The following is an 18,416-nucleotide window of genomic DNA, read 5'->3' as shown; positions in this document are numbered from 1 at the left end:
AAATTCTGCCTTAAAAACCAGTTTTTCCAAAGTACCTATTTTTGGAAGATTTTTGGATCATGACTAATTTAAAGAGTGTGCAAAAATGCGTACATTTTTAAAAATCAAATAACGCGGATTGTGTTAATAGTAGAAAAATGTTACGCATACCGTTAGAATTGTCATAATTTCTAGTTTTTGGAAATATATGTAACACATACAGGCTATTTGTAATATAGAAGCTACATTGGAAAATGTGAGAAATGTTGAAAATTTTAAGTAAGTTAGAACATTTTACCACGTAGCTCCTACACTATACGTAGCACAGGAATAGTTCTTAAACACCTAAAAACTAGAGTTTATGACGATTCTAACGATATGCCTAACATTTTTCTACTATTAACACAAGCCGCGCTATTTGATTTTTAAAAATGTACGCATTTTTGCAAACTCTTTAAATTAGTCATGATCCAAAAATCTTCCAAAATAGGTACTTTGGAAAAACCGGTTTTTAAGGCAGAATTTGTTGAAAATCGCCAAATATTTTTTTCTCATACAAAATGCCCAACATCAATGAAGAAATTAAGATATAGATTATTAATTTCTGTCAATGGCAAGTGGGTTAAATACTTCTAACTTATTAAAAAAAACACCCTGAAGTTTTCCTTGAAAGTGAAGCTTCTTATAGGTCCAGGGAAGGTTTATTACTACTTTGGGGGAGGGTACCTTCATCCTGCCAAGATAAATCATTCCTCCATCAAGTGCCTCTAGAGAGGCCTCTAGGGACGTAAGCGCTGGTATAAACATAGATTAACATACAATCCGTACCTGTCGAGGTCCTTCTGGCAGGCCTAGCCCTGGAGGTGCTCCTCTCCCTGGTGGGTACGGGCGCTGAGGTTGTGGAGGTGTTCGAGTTCTGGCGGCTTATAGAGCTCTTCCGCTCATTTGAAATGTTCTAATTTTGGTGATTTTAAGACTTTAACGGACTATTCTATCATCTGAAAGGGAGGGGGGGGGGCATGGGTACCCAAAGTTTTTCTTATTTATTGAATTTAATCATTGGTTATTTTAATTTTAAACTTTAAGGCTATTTTTATAATTGCTCGATTCCTACGAAAAGATAGCCCCTAAATAGGTTAAACAACAAGGTATAGTCTTAAAACCTTATTGATTTGATTATATTTGTTGACATGATCAGCAGTAGAGTTGTTGTTATTCCTGGCATCTTCATTTTCCTCAACACTCTCGGAGGTCATATTATCAAACAGAGGTTTCCTAAAATAAACATTTTATTAGACGTGCTTCTAGATCTAATATAAATTATTTTTCTTGCTAAAATGAATTAAAAACTAAATGATAACCTGTTTGGTTTATAAATCTGCCTGGGATTGACGTCACTTGTTGTCGAGATTTGAGAATTTAGAGATTGTTGGCTGGAGGTCAGCTGACCCAAGGACAATAAACTTCCAGAGAAGCTTACTTGTCTAAAAACAATACTTGTTAAATTTAAAAAATGTTGGATGTCTATCAATCTTTCTATCCAGAAGTCTATCTAACTAAATATCTTTCCAACAATTAATCTCAAAATCTTTTTATCTTTTCATCTGCCTCTCTTTCTATAAATCTCTCTATACCTTCATTTGGCTACATATCCATCTGTCTATCTATTCAACTACCTATATTTTATATATTCATCATATATACTTTTATCCATCAAACTTTCCATGTTTTTACCGAAATACTTATACATCTAAATTATTAACTATCTGTCTATTTCTATCAATCTGTATTTTTCTTGATATGTTTATCCATCTTCTTCCATTATCTTCAATAATTCTAGACACATGTCTATCTATCTTCTAACCAATTTGTCTATATATCCATCTATATATGTATTAATCTATCAGTATATCTATCCATCCCTATTACCTGCTATTATCCGTAGCCCTGGCCCTATTGAACAACTTGGAAGCAGTCATCCTGGAGGAATCCTCTGATATAGCCTCCAGGTTGGAGCTAGAATTTGATGTAAACCTTAACATATTTCAAATTGTAAAATATCAATACCAAAAAGAGGAAGGTGGGGTAAGGCATTAGACGAAAAATTCATGTGCAAAATTAACAGTTTCGTAAATAAAAATGATTAGTTGAACATTTGTGACACTGCTAGTTTCAACAAACCAATCAAGATTTTTAAAGTACCCAATTTTAATTCAGATTGACAGTTTTTTTAAAAACTTTGGGTACCAGTATAATTTACAGTCAAATGTTCCCTCCCTAGATTCAAACTAACATAATGAAATAAAAGATTTTGTTGTCAGCTAGATGTCATTACATATGAAGCGCTGTGAAGTGTCATGTGTGACGTCATAAAAATACGTTTAAAACGGAGGGATAAAAAGAGAAGTGGGAATGGTAACCTCTAAAAAAGAGATGTAGGATAGACGTATTTTTATGACACTTTCTAGCGCTTCATTGTATATATCCCCCATATTTGAAAATAAGTTCACCTTGAATGTCTTGAGCCACTAATATTACTTAGAATATTGCTGAACAGCTGTAGATTACTGTTCTCAAATTCATCAGCGTCATTGTCAAAGAGAGAGTGAGTGGTCGTCTTTCTTTCCTGGCTTGCATCACGACTGGCATATGAAGACGACCTAAGAAAATGTTTTTAGATTTCGAAGATTTTATTTGTTATTAGTTCGAAGATTTTGTCATGCTCTTCTTTCTTATGTACGTCTATATTTGTCGTTGAAGGCCTTTTAATCCTCAATTTTTCATATTGTGTAACTTACTAGCGAGGATTCTCAATAGTTTAAAATGTCCGTCTGTAAAGATTTTACCGGCTGTTATGCAAGATCATAAACATACCTGTCTTTGGAATATTTGTGAGCGGCTGACAGATCAGCTGTGTTCAGGTCAGAGTGGAGTTGACCGGTGGAGAAGGAACGGTAAGAAAACTGGTTGGCAACTCCTTAATTATTAAAAATTGCCATAATTTGCAATGATTAGATTAACTGTTACAAAGAGGGTCATTTTTTCGCGAAATTCCGTAACGTTGGGTGTTGGATTGTAGTTAAATGCTATTATTACGTCAAAGTGTTCTTAATTATAAACCATTTTCTAAATATATTTAGTTCTATTATAATCAAATACGCTTTGACTTAATACGAGCAGTTGACTACATTTCACCCTTCCCATTAATGTTTTTCTATTGGTTTTGGGGGGGGGGGGGAGGGTTTGGAGTGGATAAAATTCTCAAGAATTAATCTCTCTCCAAATAAATTTATTCTAAGATTTCATGCAAATGAGAACCAAATCGGTCCATTGGTTAGACAAACATCCATCCATTAATTAATTAATTGAATTATTAATCCATTTAAAAAAGGATTAATAATTCTATAATTACCTGCGCTACTAGAGTTGGTCCCATTAACAACAGCTGACTTTGTCATTGCGCTGTTCCCAGCTGTTCCTGACTCTTGCAGAGATGACTGCCTCTGCAGCTCAGCTTCCAGCTGCTTAGATAGATCAGCCAAGAGCTGGCTTGTTGATGAAGACCTAATAAAGGTAGTTTGTCATGGATGAAGAAGTGTATTGCTTATTCGAATTAAACAATATTACAACTATTTTTCTAATATAGTTCTTCAAATATAGTGTTGAACGAATTTGTGTTTATGTATTTTTAAGTGACACAAAATTTCTACATTATAGTGTAACTTACATAACCATTTATAAGTTCAATTAGAAACTACCAATTAAATAAGTCTCAAACCGCATTATCTGTCAAAGTAGAGGGAATGCACTTTCACCTAAACAGGTGCAGTTCAAACTTCATAACAAAAATCAATTACAAAGGTTTCTAACCTGTAAGAAAACTGGTTGCCCTGTGGATTTCTTAAATCATTGATACTTGCATTCATTACAGAGCTTCTTCTAAGAAACAACAATAACAACTGTATGAACATTGGACAAAGTGACTTACAGATTTTAGAATTACAGGTCAATTCAATCTCTTTAAATATTAGTTATAGCTAAGAAAATAAACATAGCTACAAAATAATTTATAAAACTACAAAAGCCTAGTGAAAAATTTGGCAAGAAAAGTGGGTTAAAGAGTAAATATTTTAGTTATCTTTATTTAGGACCAGACATTTTTTACTTTAAAGAGCAACTTTTTAGAGGCATAGAGCAGCTTATGCTCATCGAAACAATAAAAGTGATCTAAATACGAATCACTTACCCACTCTCTCTGTTAGAAATAGTATCTGAAATCTGATTGGATGAGAATGAACGATAAGAAAACTGATTTCTAAAGATACAAACTTGTTAAAAAATTCATTAATCCTACAATATAAAGTAGTAATGTTTTTGTCTGAAGCTAAAGATATCCGAATTGGTTATACTTTTCAGGGAGGCTTGAAAAATGTGTAGAGTTAATTTTAAGCTATTTTTTAAGTAGAGGCTAGGGGCGAAAATGTCAATGGCAAAAGGATCTAACTTTGTACTTTTATAACAATCAAAACACTTGCAAGTAGCTACAACATAAGTATCTTTATATAGACCAACGGTAAAATTATCTGTATTTCTCTTTTAACATTCAAACGAGTTTGTATTTTTTCCTGGCAGCCTCGTTTAGGTTGTCAAAACTGGTTCTGGTACTAGTTCCCCTTTGCTGAGTGTAACTTTCCTGTATCAAAAATATATTTTAACACAAACAAATAAACACTCTACAAGTTTCTATAAAGTTTTTATGGGAAAATTACATTACCTGCTGTTTATTCAGATTATCAAAACTAGTTCTGGTGCTAGTGTCACGCGGCATCCTAAAGTCGTCTTCTGCAAAACCATTTTTCCCGCCAACAGTGCTATTCCACCTGGGACTGTTTGGAAAATCTTCCTCCTCACAAAGTTTGCTCAAATCTGACATGATTTGGTTGGAGGAGAATGATCTGTATGAAAACCGGTTGTGGGGCGGTGCTGTTGGTGATAGGTCCTCAGGCTGGCTCATCTGTGACAGAGGGTACATGTATTTATTTTTTTTAATAAAATCAAATATAAATAGTTATATGGAATTTTATGTCATAAGTATATTTCAAATAAGCAAGTTTTGATAAGATATGAACTATTCTTTCATTTTTTTATGATTTTTACTTAAGAGGTCTTAAGTAACATACACACAGCAATTACTTTTTATTTTTTTAAAACTTTTGTCATCCCTATACCCCTTTAAAGTATGACCATGAATGATATATATCCTTAAATACTATTAAAATGATTAAATTACAATTACCGGCTCATAATCTTCAACTTTATCCAGTTCCTGGCTTATTTGATTGGCAGAGTACGACCTGTACGAATATTTTCCGCTAGGACGTATCTCAACCTAAAGAAATATTAATTTTAAATTCATCACTGAAACAATCTTATCAGTTAAAAAGTTTGATATAACACCTTTTGTTTAATTGGAGTATATATAACCTATGAACTTTTAAATGTCCCACGGTGACTTAGTGATAGTAAGGTTACAGTTACTAAGAAATCTCTCTACAAATTGAATTCATAACTGAATATAATATACTTTTGCATTTTGGTGTATAACAGTTCTTTCTTGCCTGACTTTAAATTTGACATTGGTCAGTTGCTGTGCTACTAATGGTTTATGGTTTATAAAAAATATAAGTTAGAATTAATAAATAAAAATAATAACAAAAGCCACCAAAGCCACCTGCAGAGGGTAAAAATCTTGTAAAGTTTAAGCAAGACTGCGGCTTTTGACCTTGCTGTAATACAAACCTAGCTTAATTTATCAAAAAAAAATTGATATGGTGCAATTCCATGTTTACTAAACAAAACTTCCGTACCTTATGTTTATTAATCTCCATATTATCAGTTGGCGAGAGCATACTGCTGGACTGGGATCTGTGTGAGCTGATTGACCTTGAACCCTGTGCAGTTGACCGCTCTGATGTATCCATCTGGCTGCTACGGGACCTGGCGGTTTCACCTATAAAATAATTTGTATGTGAACTAATATGTTAATTCAATGGACTAATTAGGTTCTGTCATATATGTAATGTAATTTATAAAATTTCATTATTTACCTGAAAAATTTCTTGAAGAACTGTTATTAGCAGAAACAGATCTTGATGTGATACTATTGGACGTTGCTGTCCTAGTGATGCTATTGGACGAAGTAGATCTTGACGCGATGCTATTGGACGTGGCTGTTCTTGAGAAGCTGCTGTTATTGGCTGAAGCAGATCTGATTGAAGAGTTGTTATTGGTTGAAGTTGATCTTGCTGAAATGCTATTGGCAGACAGAGATCTTGTGCTTGCAACAGTTGGGCGAGAATTTACCTGAAAATTAAAAACAAATAATAGTAATCCTTTTAGAAAAGTAATAAGATGTATCATATATATATATATATATATCTGTGTGTCTTTATGTAAACTAAGATCTTGTTAACAGTTGGACTGATATGGTTCTTCTTTACAATGAAGTTTTTAAAAAAAGGTTTATGATTTTGAAGTTTTTTTTAAAGGATTATAATGGAAGGTAAAGGTTTCTAGCTATTTTTGTTGAGGGTACCTCTACCATCCCTAAATAAATCGCCCTTAAAACATGAGAAGAAATATGAAAATAGAACAACAAAATTAGGGCATATATTTTGTGTGCAAAAGATAGAGAGAGAGATACAGAAAGAGATAGAGAAAGAAAGTGGGAAAAGAAGTAGGAGAGAATATGAGGAAGAACGGAAAAAAAAAGAAACGCCAATTACCTGTGGCCTTGAAAAACCTCTTGTGTCTCTGTTAGAATTTATGGTTGGAACTGCAGGCTTCCTAGTCGTACTACCAGCTGTTATAGAGCTGCTGCTGGCACTTCGACCAGTTGTTGTTGAGGATGTTGTACCTAAACAATGGTAATTTTTTTCTAATATGGCAGCCTAGAATGCCAAAGAGAAAGAAAGTTAAAACAAAATATGAGAGATGGGGGGCTAGAAATAACCCCACATACACAAAAAAATACTAAATGTCCTTGATCGCAGGAATATCAAGCTCGAAATATTTTTGATAAATCAACAGAGAACAAACATACAGTAATAATTATCTAAATACTTCGACGGTATCCTTGTATCCCTAATAAGTCACTAAATAAGAATTTTTAATTATGGATAACTGATAATTTGTAAGTGACCTCCATTTTTTTTTGTACAGACAAACCTTATTATATAATATCTGCGCTATAAATTGTAATTTTACCTCCCCTAACTGTGGATGTTGATTTAGATTGTTGTTGCTGTCTGATTGTGGTGCTTGGTGCAGACTTTCTCCTTAATTAGACAAGATTAGGTTTAATGAAAACTTATGCCTTTTGAGATGAAATTAAGACTACTGTCCTTTCCACTACTTATTATTTTCTATTGTCTTTAGTCCAAAATGTTGAAATCTGATGAAAAATCCCATTTCCTTATAAAATGGACAAAATGATAATTAGAAAAAATTGAAACACATAAAATCAATATAAACTACAACAATCTTAATTACAATTAGTAAAAATAGCCATAAACCTGACCACTACCAGAACGAAGTTTTCAAAACCAATCGGTTTCTTGGTACAGAATCTTTACAAAGTGTCTTTAAAAATCAGCCATGTAACGTCATAAAAATGAGGGATTAACCATCTCTTTTTCATGGGTTTTCTTTCGCACTTCTCCAATCATTCCTCATTTTCATGACGTCACATGGCTGATTTTTCTAGACACTTTGTAAAGCTTGGTGATACATCCAGCTATTTAGTGTGTAGAATTAAAATTAATTCAAGGGATACAATAGTTTATTTTTAAAAGCGAAGCTTTTGTATAATTAGGGTCGGTCCGTCCGTCCGTCACAGAGATATAGCTCTTTTCGTTAATTTAAATAGGTTAGAATTGTCCTTTCGATTTCAAATTTAGCAGGGTTATTCCTGTATTAGTTAAGTACGATTTAGAAAGCGTAGCAACTCTATAATCATTATCAGAATGTCCGTACGTTCATTTTAAACATGTTGATTTTTTACTTTTTTAACAACAAATTTTAGGTGATCTAATAATCCGATTGATCTGATTTTTGGTATACTGATTCCTGGGACAGCAAAGTACAATATTATAAGCGAGGCAACTCTATAATCAAGTCTCTAAAAATGTAAGTATATCCTTGAAGATTATCCTGTATCAAGCAGTTTTTCATCAAATTTACTTACAATTTTTCTTCGACTCTTATACATTTATATTCTGCTTATTCAGTACTGACACTATGTAAGTGTTAATGTCCGTTTGTCCTAACGTTTCACAGCTTCGCTTTTATGGATGTTGTCATCCTTGTTTATATTTGATTACTCTGATATTAATATGTATTTTAGTAAGTCCGTCAGAAGATTCATATTTAAATTTACCAGCTTCTTAAAATTGTAAGTAAATATACATCAACGAGATAATCAGAAAAGATTTACTTACCCTGTGGGAGGTCTAGGGGTACTTGTAGCCGTAACCCTCTTCTCTGTAATCCTCCGTTGTGTGATGGTTTCTGTACGCCGTGTATCACTACTCTGGGTACGTCTGAAAGGTTGAATGTAGAAAAAAATACAAAGGCCAATGACCTAACCCCCCACCACCCCCCCATTAAAAAAGCGACAATAGCCTAATATGGCTTTTGTTGATTCCATTGAAAGCTGCTTATGCTGGCGGATGGCTGCGTTTTTTTAATTTGCCACTTATGTACATACGGCTTCTAGAGGCCTCTAGGGGCATTTGAGGGAAAGGGGGTAAGTCGACCCTCCACTTTAAATTTTTGTCTTAAAAAAAGTTTTTAAAATTGGAGGGGCATTTTTTTCTAATGGTTATCGCTTTTGGAAGGGTTGTTATTCTCTTCCAAAATATTTATAAACATCTCTGTAACAATAATATACTTCACTGTAAAGGAGAATCATATCTGTCCAGCTTAAGTCACACAAAAACAGACACATATATAGACATACATCCTGTTACTATTATATAAGGTTAAAACATTGATTTACGTATAGATGGCTAAAATATTATCTGAATAGCGTAGCTATTAACAAACTTATTTATATATGTACCTCGTTGTCACTCTTTTTGCCTCTTGCATGGACGCATTACTACTTGATCTAAATAAAAATAAGAGTTTGAAAGCTATACGAAAAAAACAAGTATAAGGATATTTCTAAAAGAGAAGTTCCACAAATTGGAGAGTCAATCAAACAAATATTTACAAGTACATAGCCACCAAGACCACAAAGATTGATGGATAAACTTTAGATGAACATTATGCAGATAGATAGATAGATAAACATAGAAAGACAGACAGATAGATAGCTGAACTTCTTGATGATCTACAAACATAAAGATAAAAAAGGATGACAACATCCATAAAAGCGAAGCACTAAAACGGTCAGACAAACGGACATTTACACTTATAACTGAACTGAATAATCAGAATATAAATGTATAAAAGTCAAAACAAAATTGTAAGTAAATTTGTTGAAAAACTGCTTGATTCAGGATAATGTTTATGGACATACTTACATTTTTAGGACTTGATTATAGAGTTGCTTCGCTTATAACATTATACTGCGTTGTCCTAAGAATCAATATACCAAAAATCAGATCAATCGGATGATCACATAAAAATATGTTGTTAAAAAAGTAAAAATCAACATGTGTAAAATGGACGCACGAACATTTTGGTAATGATTATAGAGTTGCTACGCTTTCATAATCGTACCTAATTATTAAAGGAATCACCATGCAAAATTTGAAATCGATAGGACAATTCTAACATGCCTAAATTAACGAAAAAAAGCTATCCGTTACGGACGGACGTACGGACGGACCGACCCTAATTATAGAAAAGCTTCGCTTTGAAAAAGATAGATAGCCAACAGACATAAAGATAAATAGATGGATGATCTTGAAGACTATGTCAATGACATATAGAAGGTTGAAAGATGAATAGATGGATATACAGATTGATACATACATAGAAAGACAGGCAGATAGACCTAGAAACTGAGCTTTTCGATAATCCTCTCAAATATATAGATGAATAGATGGACAGAAAGACATACAAAGAGATAGACACACAGATAGAAAGTTGGTATAAAGATACCTAGAAGCTCTGCTACTCGAATAGCTGCTATAAGAAAAAGACTTAGACAATCAAAATACAGAGATGGAAAGAATAGAAAGATAAAGAGACATTCAGATAGGTAGATAGACATACATACAGATAACTAGATAGATACCTCGAAGCTGAGCTACTTGAAGAGCTACTAGAAGAAACAGACATAGGCGACGAAACACTTCTTCCAGAACTAAAATAGAAAATAGTTATTTCTTTCATCTTATTATAAACAGCTTTCCGCGAATTTAGAATGTACAACTATAAGATTAAAACAATTTTTATTAGCCCCGAGGTGCCGAAGGCACGGGCTAAAAAAGTACATTCTATATTCGTAGAAATCTGGATATAATACGATGCTAACCATAGTTTTTTCGTATGGATGAGAACCAGTTCCTATCCACCGGATATGAATGAAAACGAGAATAGTTATTTTTCGCATCGTATTATAAACAGCTTTCCGCGGATATAGAATGTACAATTATAAGATTAAAACTAGTTTTTTTAGCCCCGAGTTGCCGAAGGCACCGGCTAAAAAAACTGGTTTTAATCTTATAATTGTACATTTTTATATTCGTAGAAATCTGGATATAATACGATGCTAGACATAGTTTTTTCGTATGGATGAGAACCAGTTCCTATCCACCGGATATCAATGAAAACGAGAATAGTTATTTCTCGCATCGTATTATAAACGGCTTACCGCGGATATAGAATGTACAATTATAAGATTAAAACTAGTTTTTTAGCCCCGAGTTGCCGAAGGCACCGGCTAAAAAAAAACTGGTTTTAATCTTATGACCTACATTTTATATTCGTAGAAAGCTTTTTAAAATTCGGTGCTAGACATAGTTTTTTCGTATGGATGAGAACCGGTTCCTATCCACCGGATTCGAATGAATACGAGAAAATATTTTAAGTTGTATTAAAGAAGGTGTCCTAAGCTTTGCAAAAATTAAATAACAAGGATGATATCATTCAGAAGAAGCGGTTTACAACAAAATTACAGATGGACAAAAAAACGAAGAGTTATAGTAAACTAAAGGCTGTGCCCCAAGCATCTAGGAGCTCCAATTCCAATCAGATATTGGTTTAGCGGTTAGCAAGATCCTTCGCTATAGACCAAAAAAGTTTACTACTTTATATAATAGGATATGTTAGTGGTTATAAGAAAGTAAGAGTTAGATAGTATCAAATAACGAAACGTTTCAAAAAATATTTTTTTCTTTTGTGCCATGACCAATAGAATGACAGACCAAGAAAATTGGATTCTTTTTGGAAAGGGATATTTCCCTCCGAGAAAATAAAGTTTCTCCCATATCGCTACAGACGATCGGACTGACAGACAAACACAGTGCATTATAGAGAAGCTTCACTACTAAAAACACTTTAATTTATTCGCAATTAATGAATATAAAATAACTATCTAGTTTTATATCTTTGTGAGTTATATGAATACAATAGACAATAAATCATGGATTCATATTAAATTTCCTTGTAATATCAATTGTATGGAAATCATAATTGGAATTTTCTAAAAGTGCATCTAATCTATAACACATGTCTGTACGCCCAACCGTGAGATGCGTATGAGTAGCGCAGCTAAAAACAGTTACTAGTTTGCCCCAACTAATCAATATTGAATAAAAGTAGCTAAAATTTTCAAGCCAATTAATAAATATTTATCTTTATAAAACTTTTTGTACCCATATAAATTAACCAATGTCCCCTGCCTCCCTCCCTTTAAAAAATAAAAAAAGGTGCCGAACCTTCTTTTTTGAATGAATGAAATATAAAAACAGAACTTTTTATATTTATATCTCAAGCTTTTATCTTAGTTGTAAAATAAATAAATTGTGGTGCTTTACTTCAAAGTACCTATCGAGCAATGTATCCCACCCGTTTTAAAATTTATTTAAAATAAGTTAAGGGGGGGGGTATTTCTTTCCCAAAATTTATCTTACCCATGCATTGCTCTAAACCTGCGGGACTTCCCTTATAACCTAACCTAAATAGCGCAAACAAACTAAAAACTCAAGAACCCCCCTCCCCGTTATTTTCAATTTATTTCAAAATAATAAGGAAAGGGGGGGGGGGGGGTTATATGCTCGACTAGGCCCTTTGATGTAAACTACTGAAAAAGGAATAAACAGAGAGGAGAAAATAAAATTGATAAATGAATCTGCAAATAATCTTTCTTCTTCGCAAAAGGGCTTAAAGTTATCTCAAGACTTTAATATAAAAGAAAAAATAGCCTAAAACTATCTGGGGACCTGTAATGCTCCCATGGAATGGAGAACTCGATCAGTTTAGTTTAATTAATCATCCATTAATCTATCCCTGTATCCTAGGATTATGATAATTGAATTGAGAGTTGTAAATCCTTGTTGGGTTGTTTTAAAACCCAACAAAAAAAGATGGGGCAATATTCAGGGATCTAAAGGGATATACAATAGCCCATAAATTTATGTACATCCCCAATGATGATACACAAATTTACCCCTTCTGTAGATTCAAATTAGTGATTAAAATGTTTGAACACTCAACGAATATGAAAACATTATCTTAAAACTTTTGGGACTAGTGTAATAAACATCCCATTGTCCCTTTCTCTCCTGGTACTATTTGGCCAAAAAGGAGCATCTTTTAGAACAAAAATAATTGACAAAAACCTTCGTCATCAGACAAACCATTTCATATCCTTTTTTGTCGTTTGTGTCTTACTAAGCTTTTTCTAAAATTATATGGACATTGGACCGTAAATTACACTGGTATCCACAGATTTTGAACAACACCATCTTATTACTTCGCTAGTAAATTTTGGGTACTTTTAGCCAATAGTCATGATTTTAATTTTGTTAAACTAATAGTTACTAAACTTTTCAACCAATAATTGCAATCTATAGAACGAGTAATTTTGTTTATCATCATCACCATGGGGGATGTATGTCAATTTATTGTCCATTGTCTTATCCCTTTTTGTGCTTCGCTACTAATGGATGTCGTCACAATTGTTTTTGAAAACCATTTAAATTTTCGTTTTAGAATATCTAGCTGAAGTACTATATACATGTATAAAAACAAGGATGACAACATCCATAAAAGCGAAGCACTGAAACGGTAGGACAAACGGACACTAACACTTGTATAGTGTTAGATCTGAATAATCAGAATATATTTAAATGTATAAATGTCGAAGCAAAATTGTAAGTAAAATTGTTGAAAAACTGCTTGATACAGAATAATTTTTATGGACATACTTACATTTTTAGGACTTGATTATAGAGTTGCATCGCTTATAATATTGTACTTTGTTGTCTCAGGAATCAGAATACCAATAATCAGATAAATCGGATTAATAGATCACATAAAAATTTGTTGTTAAAAAAGTAAAAAAAATCAACATGTTTAAAATGGACGTACGGACATTCTGGTAATGATTATAGAGTTGCTTTCTAAATGGTACCTAACTACTACAGGAATCACCATGCAAAGTTGGAAATCAATAGGACAATTCTAACATGCCTAAATTAGCGAAAAAAGCTATCTGTTACGGACGGACGGACGGACGTACGGACGGACCGACCCTAATTATAGAAAAGCTTCGCTTTTAAAAAGAATCTTTAAATTTTTTTGTTATCTTAAGTCTACACAACCCATAGATTATAAATTGCCTTAATAATATGCACAGGTAAAGGGATAAATAAATATTACAATCAGTGTTTCTGAGCCGGGAGCCGTGGAGCCGCAATATTTTTCTGGAGCCGGAGCCGTAATTTTCGTTAAAAAACGGCTCCGGCTCCGGACTAGATAAATAAAACCTTCAAAAGTCAAAAATAAAAAAATATTTTTTTCTGGGGAAAAAAATATGTCGAGTTTTTCCTGATTTTAGGTCGGAGCCGGAGCTGGAGCCGGAGCCAAAGCCGCACTAAAATCAAACGGCCCCGAAACGCTGTTTACAATGCTTGCAAACTACGTAATTTTAGTGCATCTCGGCTGCTAGTAATTTCACATTTCTTTCCGTTCGTCGGTTAGTATATTTGTAGGAAACCATTAGGATGAAATGTGAATTTATCGGCTGCTATTCAAATTGACAGCTGGATTTTCTTGTGAATATTCCCTATATGCAGTTTATAACTAATTTGGTCCGTCAGTCTGTCGGTTATGATAGCAACGACCAATGTATTTTTTACTTGCATTGTCTTTATCTTTATTTTATTTTGGGGATATATGATAACCACTTAGTTTTACAGCGGATAGATAAGCATATTTCAAACCTTCAAAAATTATGTAGTCATACCATTATCATAAAAACAAACATTTAGGGCGTGCAATCACCTTCGCAGAAATCTCTTATAAATCTTGGAGCTATGTGGAAAAAAAACTATTATGGATTATATCGATGAAGTACTAAAAAATAGTCGTAGCTAGAACTGATATAAAACCCAATGTCTGATAATAATTTCGATTTTTGTCCAACACGTTGAACTGAAATTCTATTAACATTATGAAATCAGTCTTATGTTGATAGAATAAAAGCACTAAGTTAAATTAAACATATACGTCTAAGGGAATGGGAATACTTTTTAACTGATAATTTAAAAATTAGACATTTTGACAGGTTTCAATAATTGGATTTATTTTTGCGGAAGGGATTGTACACCATATAAAGTGGGTGTTCACTGTTCATCGTTTAGGAATATCCCAGGATCTATGGGATAAGACAATGGACGACAATTTAATGTTCCCAATAAAAGAAAACAGAACTAAATGTACTTCATTGGTGGAAAAGTTTGGCCAATCCTAGTGTGAACCAATTAATCAAGATTTAATAAAAGCCCGAAAATGTTTAAGTAATGAATGAATGAATGAATAAGAAAACATAATTTTTTCCTTCCTCCCTGGGTATATCAAATAAAAGTTCCCTTCCTCTCTGGGTATATTAAATAGAAAGTTCCCTTCCTCCCTGGGTATATCAAATAGAAAGTTCCCTTTCTCCCTGGGTATATCAAATAGAAAGTTCCCTTCCTCCCTGGGTATATCAAATAGAAAGTTCCCTTCCTCCCTGGGTATATCAAATAGAAAGTTCCCTTCCTCTCTGGGTATATTAAATAGAAAGTTCCCTTCCTCCCTGGGTATATCAAATAGAAAATTACCTTCCTCCCTGGGTATATCAAATAGAAAGTTCCCTTCTTCTCTGGGTATATCAAATAGAAAGTTCCCTTCCTCCCTGGGTATATCAAATAGAAAGTTCCCTTCCTCTCTGGGTATATTAAATAGAAAGTTCCCTTCCTCCCTGGGTATATCAAATAGAAAGTTCCCTTTCTCCCTGGGTTTATCAAATAGAAAGTTCCCTTCCTCCCTGGGTATATCAAATAGAAAGTTCCCTTCCTCTCTGGGTATATTAAATAGAAAGTTCCCTTCCTCCCTGGGTATATCAAATAGAAAGTTCCCTTCCTCCCTGGGTATATCAAAAAGAAAGTTCCCTTCCTCCCTGGGTATATCAAATAGAAAGTTCCCTTCCTCCCTGGGTATATTAAATAGAAAGTTCCCTTTCTCCCTGGGTATATCAAATAGAAAGTTCCCTTCCTCCCTGGGTATATCAAATAGAAAGTTCCCTTCCTCTCTGGGTATATTAAATAGAAAGTTCCCTTCCTCCCTGGGTATATCAAATAGAAAGTTCCCTTTCTCCCTGGGTTTATCAAATAGAAAGTTCCCTTCCTCCCTGGGTATATCAAATAGAAAGTTCCCTTCCTCTCTGGGTATATTAAATAGAAAGTTCCCTTTCTCCCTGGGTATATCAAATAGAAAGTTCCCTTCTTCCCTGGCTATATCAAATATAAAGTTCCCTTCCTCCCTGGGTATACAAAATAGAAAGTTCCCTTCCTCCATGGGTATATCAAATAGAAAGTTTTGTTCCTCCCTGGGTATATCAAATAGAAAGTTCCCTTCCTCCCTGGGTATATAAAATAGAAAATTCTCTTTCTCCCTGGGTATATCAAATAGAAAGTTCTCTTCCTCCCTGGGTATATCAAATAGAAAGTTCCCTTGCTCCCTGGCTATATCAAATAGAAAGTTTAACTAACATTTTTAAAAATGAAAACGCAAGACTTTTTAAATATTTTAAAAATATTGTTACATGGAAATTATATAATGGTAAGGACTAATGTTAAATATGCTAAATCAATACCTAAAATTTTCTTTAAAATCTTTTGGTCGGCTAAATTTTAATTGTTTGAATTTCCATCAATAATTTTTAACTTACAGAAGGATTAATTATGTTTTTCCTCAGTCGGTATTTACATTAATGTATCGTCAACCGTTGTATCAATTAAGATATATGGTTCGCATTGTTTCTAATAAATATATTGATAGCTCTTTCCAGCATGTAATAAAAGTGGTCGTAGCAGATTTATTAGCGAAATATTGTTATTCTTTTCCTGTTTTTGACTACAAATCTATATTGGTTTAATTACAAAACAAAAGATTAATACCTACTTTGAATCACTGGTCGCAAAAGATGTTTTTTTTATATTTGGGAAATATTTATAATATCTTCGATAGCTTCTGAGTTATGTACAATAAGGTATACAATACAGTGGTAAAATGAACAAATTTTTTCCGCATTTTCCCTTGGGAAGAAACGGTCTGAATTTTTTTTGCATATTTGCCAAATAAAAAAACTGAGTAATCTTTTGCAAATCTAAAAAACACCTTAATAGACCAGTGCTATTTTGTTTATTTTGCAAAGATAAATAATTATATGGAACTTCCTCAAGTGATATTAAATTTTTAGTGAATAATAATTTGCGATTCTGACAATTTTTTTTAATGTTGTGAAAGGTGAGAGGGATCGCACACAACCGAGTACATATAAGCAATAAAATTTGCATAAAAATGATATTTATAGATAAGCAAAATAAACAAAAGATTTGATTGAAATTAAATTACTGAATAACACACTACAACGCCTTATTCATGATTTTAATTGAACCTAGTAAAAGTGTCTGACTCAGATTATGACGTCAAAAAAATTAACCAATGAGAGGCGACTATAAATTTTACCATTGGTCAATTACAGTGTATACTGGCCTCTCATTGGCTAACTTTTTTTTACGTCCTAATCAGAGTCAGACACTTTTACTAGGTTCTTTTAATTTAATGATTACAGTATAATAGTATAAAATTATTCAAGTAAAGTTATATTATTCTCTAAATGTTATACAAAGATTTAAATTTTCCACATTAAATTTCCACTGCTGTTGGGTATCTTAAGAAATCATACAATGAAAAATAAATTGATGTAAAACCAAATGAAAAAAAACCTCTCCTCTAGACTAATATGATAAGTTTAAACACTGCTAGTTCCCAGCATATACTTTTATCGCATTATTTTAAGAAACATGTCGCATTAATACGTCCTTAATGACGTAACTTTTTTATTACTAAACAAATGACGTTTCATATTTTTTTAAAGGACGTTTTGTGTACCAAAAATACGTCGTTATCTTTAAAAAAACGTCACAAAAAAAAATATAAATAATAACAATATTTTGAATTTAATGACATGTTATCTTAAATAACGGCGCATTAAAACGTCAATTTTTCCTTTAAAACGTCCAGAAAAACAAGATGGCCGCAATATAATTTAAAAATTAATTAAAAAATAATAATATTTTATTAAATCCTAAAAATGCGGCCTTAACTCTGAAAAAACGTCACTAAAAAATATAAATAACAAAAATATTAAATGACATATTATTTTAAATAAAGACATATCAAAACGTCATTTTTTTACTGTAAAACGTCAAAAAAAACAATATGGCCGCCAAAATTGGTATTTAATGTGTATCAATAAAATATTAGATTTAATATTAAACAATTATTATATTGAATTAAATAAATATTTTTTTAATTAAATCATTGAATTAATTAATAATTAGAAATTGATTTGAGTTAAATAAAAATGGATTATTTTAATAAAAATTGCAATTAATCTAGATGCTTGAATATGAGAAATGTACACAGGAAAAAAATAAGACCTCACTCTTAATCAGGAAACGAGAAAATCTTTTTTTTTTATATATTTCTAAATTTCTGCCTTTTATTGCCTAACCAACCGACCAACATACAAAATATCATGGAACAGATTGGTTAGAAGCCTCTAGGGGCACTGGTAGGAGGGAGAAAAGTTGACCTTATCCCATTTTAAATTTGGGTTTCAAAAAAGTTTTAAAAAATATTTTTTTTGGGGG

The 18,416-nt window shown here is 32.7% G+C and overlaps 1 protein-coding gene across 1 annotated transcript in view; it reads right to left on the bottom strand.

Annotated features, from left to right (window-relative positions):
• LOC145334313 (uncharacterized) overlaps positions 1 to 18,416 on the bottom strand; it is a 68,742-nt gene that overhangs the window by 27,350 nt on the left and 22,976 nt on the right. Inside the window, exons 3-21 of the mRNA XM_080179722.1 lie at positions 10,286 to 10,354; positions 9,101 to 9,148; positions 8,478 to 8,579; positions 7,246 to 7,316; positions 6,765 to 6,895; positions 6,087 to 6,342; positions 5,847 to 5,989; positions 5,276 to 5,368; positions 4,754 to 4,993; positions 4,607 to 4,672; positions 4,226 to 4,296; positions 3,850 to 3,918; positions 3,392 to 3,543; positions 2,854 to 2,956; positions 2,490 to 2,639; positions 1,909 to 2,013; positions 1,341 to 1,463; positions 1,143 to 1,254; positions 808 to 934 (exon numbers count right to left, since the gene is read on the bottom strand). Coding sequence (XP_080035848.1) covers positions 808 to 934; positions 1,143 to 1,254; positions 1,341 to 1,463; positions 1,909 to 2,013; positions 2,490 to 2,639; positions 2,854 to 2,956; positions 3,392 to 3,543; positions 3,850 to 3,918; positions 4,226 to 4,296; positions 4,607 to 4,672; positions 4,754 to 4,993; positions 5,276 to 5,368; positions 5,847 to 5,989; positions 6,087 to 6,342; positions 6,765 to 6,895; positions 7,246 to 7,316; positions 8,478 to 8,579; positions 9,101 to 9,148; positions 10,286 to 10,354 — 2,231 coding nt within the window. The remainder of the gene's footprint in view (positions 1 to 807; positions 935 to 1,142; positions 1,255 to 1,340; positions 1,464 to 1,908; positions 2,014 to 2,489; positions 2,640 to 2,853; positions 2,957 to 3,391; positions 3,544 to 3,849; positions 3,919 to 4,225; positions 4,297 to 4,606; positions 4,673 to 4,753; positions 4,994 to 5,275; positions 5,369 to 5,846; positions 5,990 to 6,086; positions 6,343 to 6,764; positions 6,896 to 7,245; positions 7,317 to 8,477; positions 8,580 to 9,100; positions 9,149 to 10,285; positions 10,355 to 18,416) is intronic.

Source organism: Acartia tonsa, chromosome 12 (genome assembly GCF_053477335.1).
Source record: "Acartia tonsa isolate MP-2025a chromosome 12, ASM5347733v1, whole genome shotgun sequence".
NCBI lineage: Eukaryota > Metazoa > Arthropoda > Copepoda > Calanoida > Acartiidae > Acartia > Acartia tonsa.
Note: the sequence above shows the minus strand (reverse complement) of the source record. Positions and strands in the feature narration are given on the sequence as shown.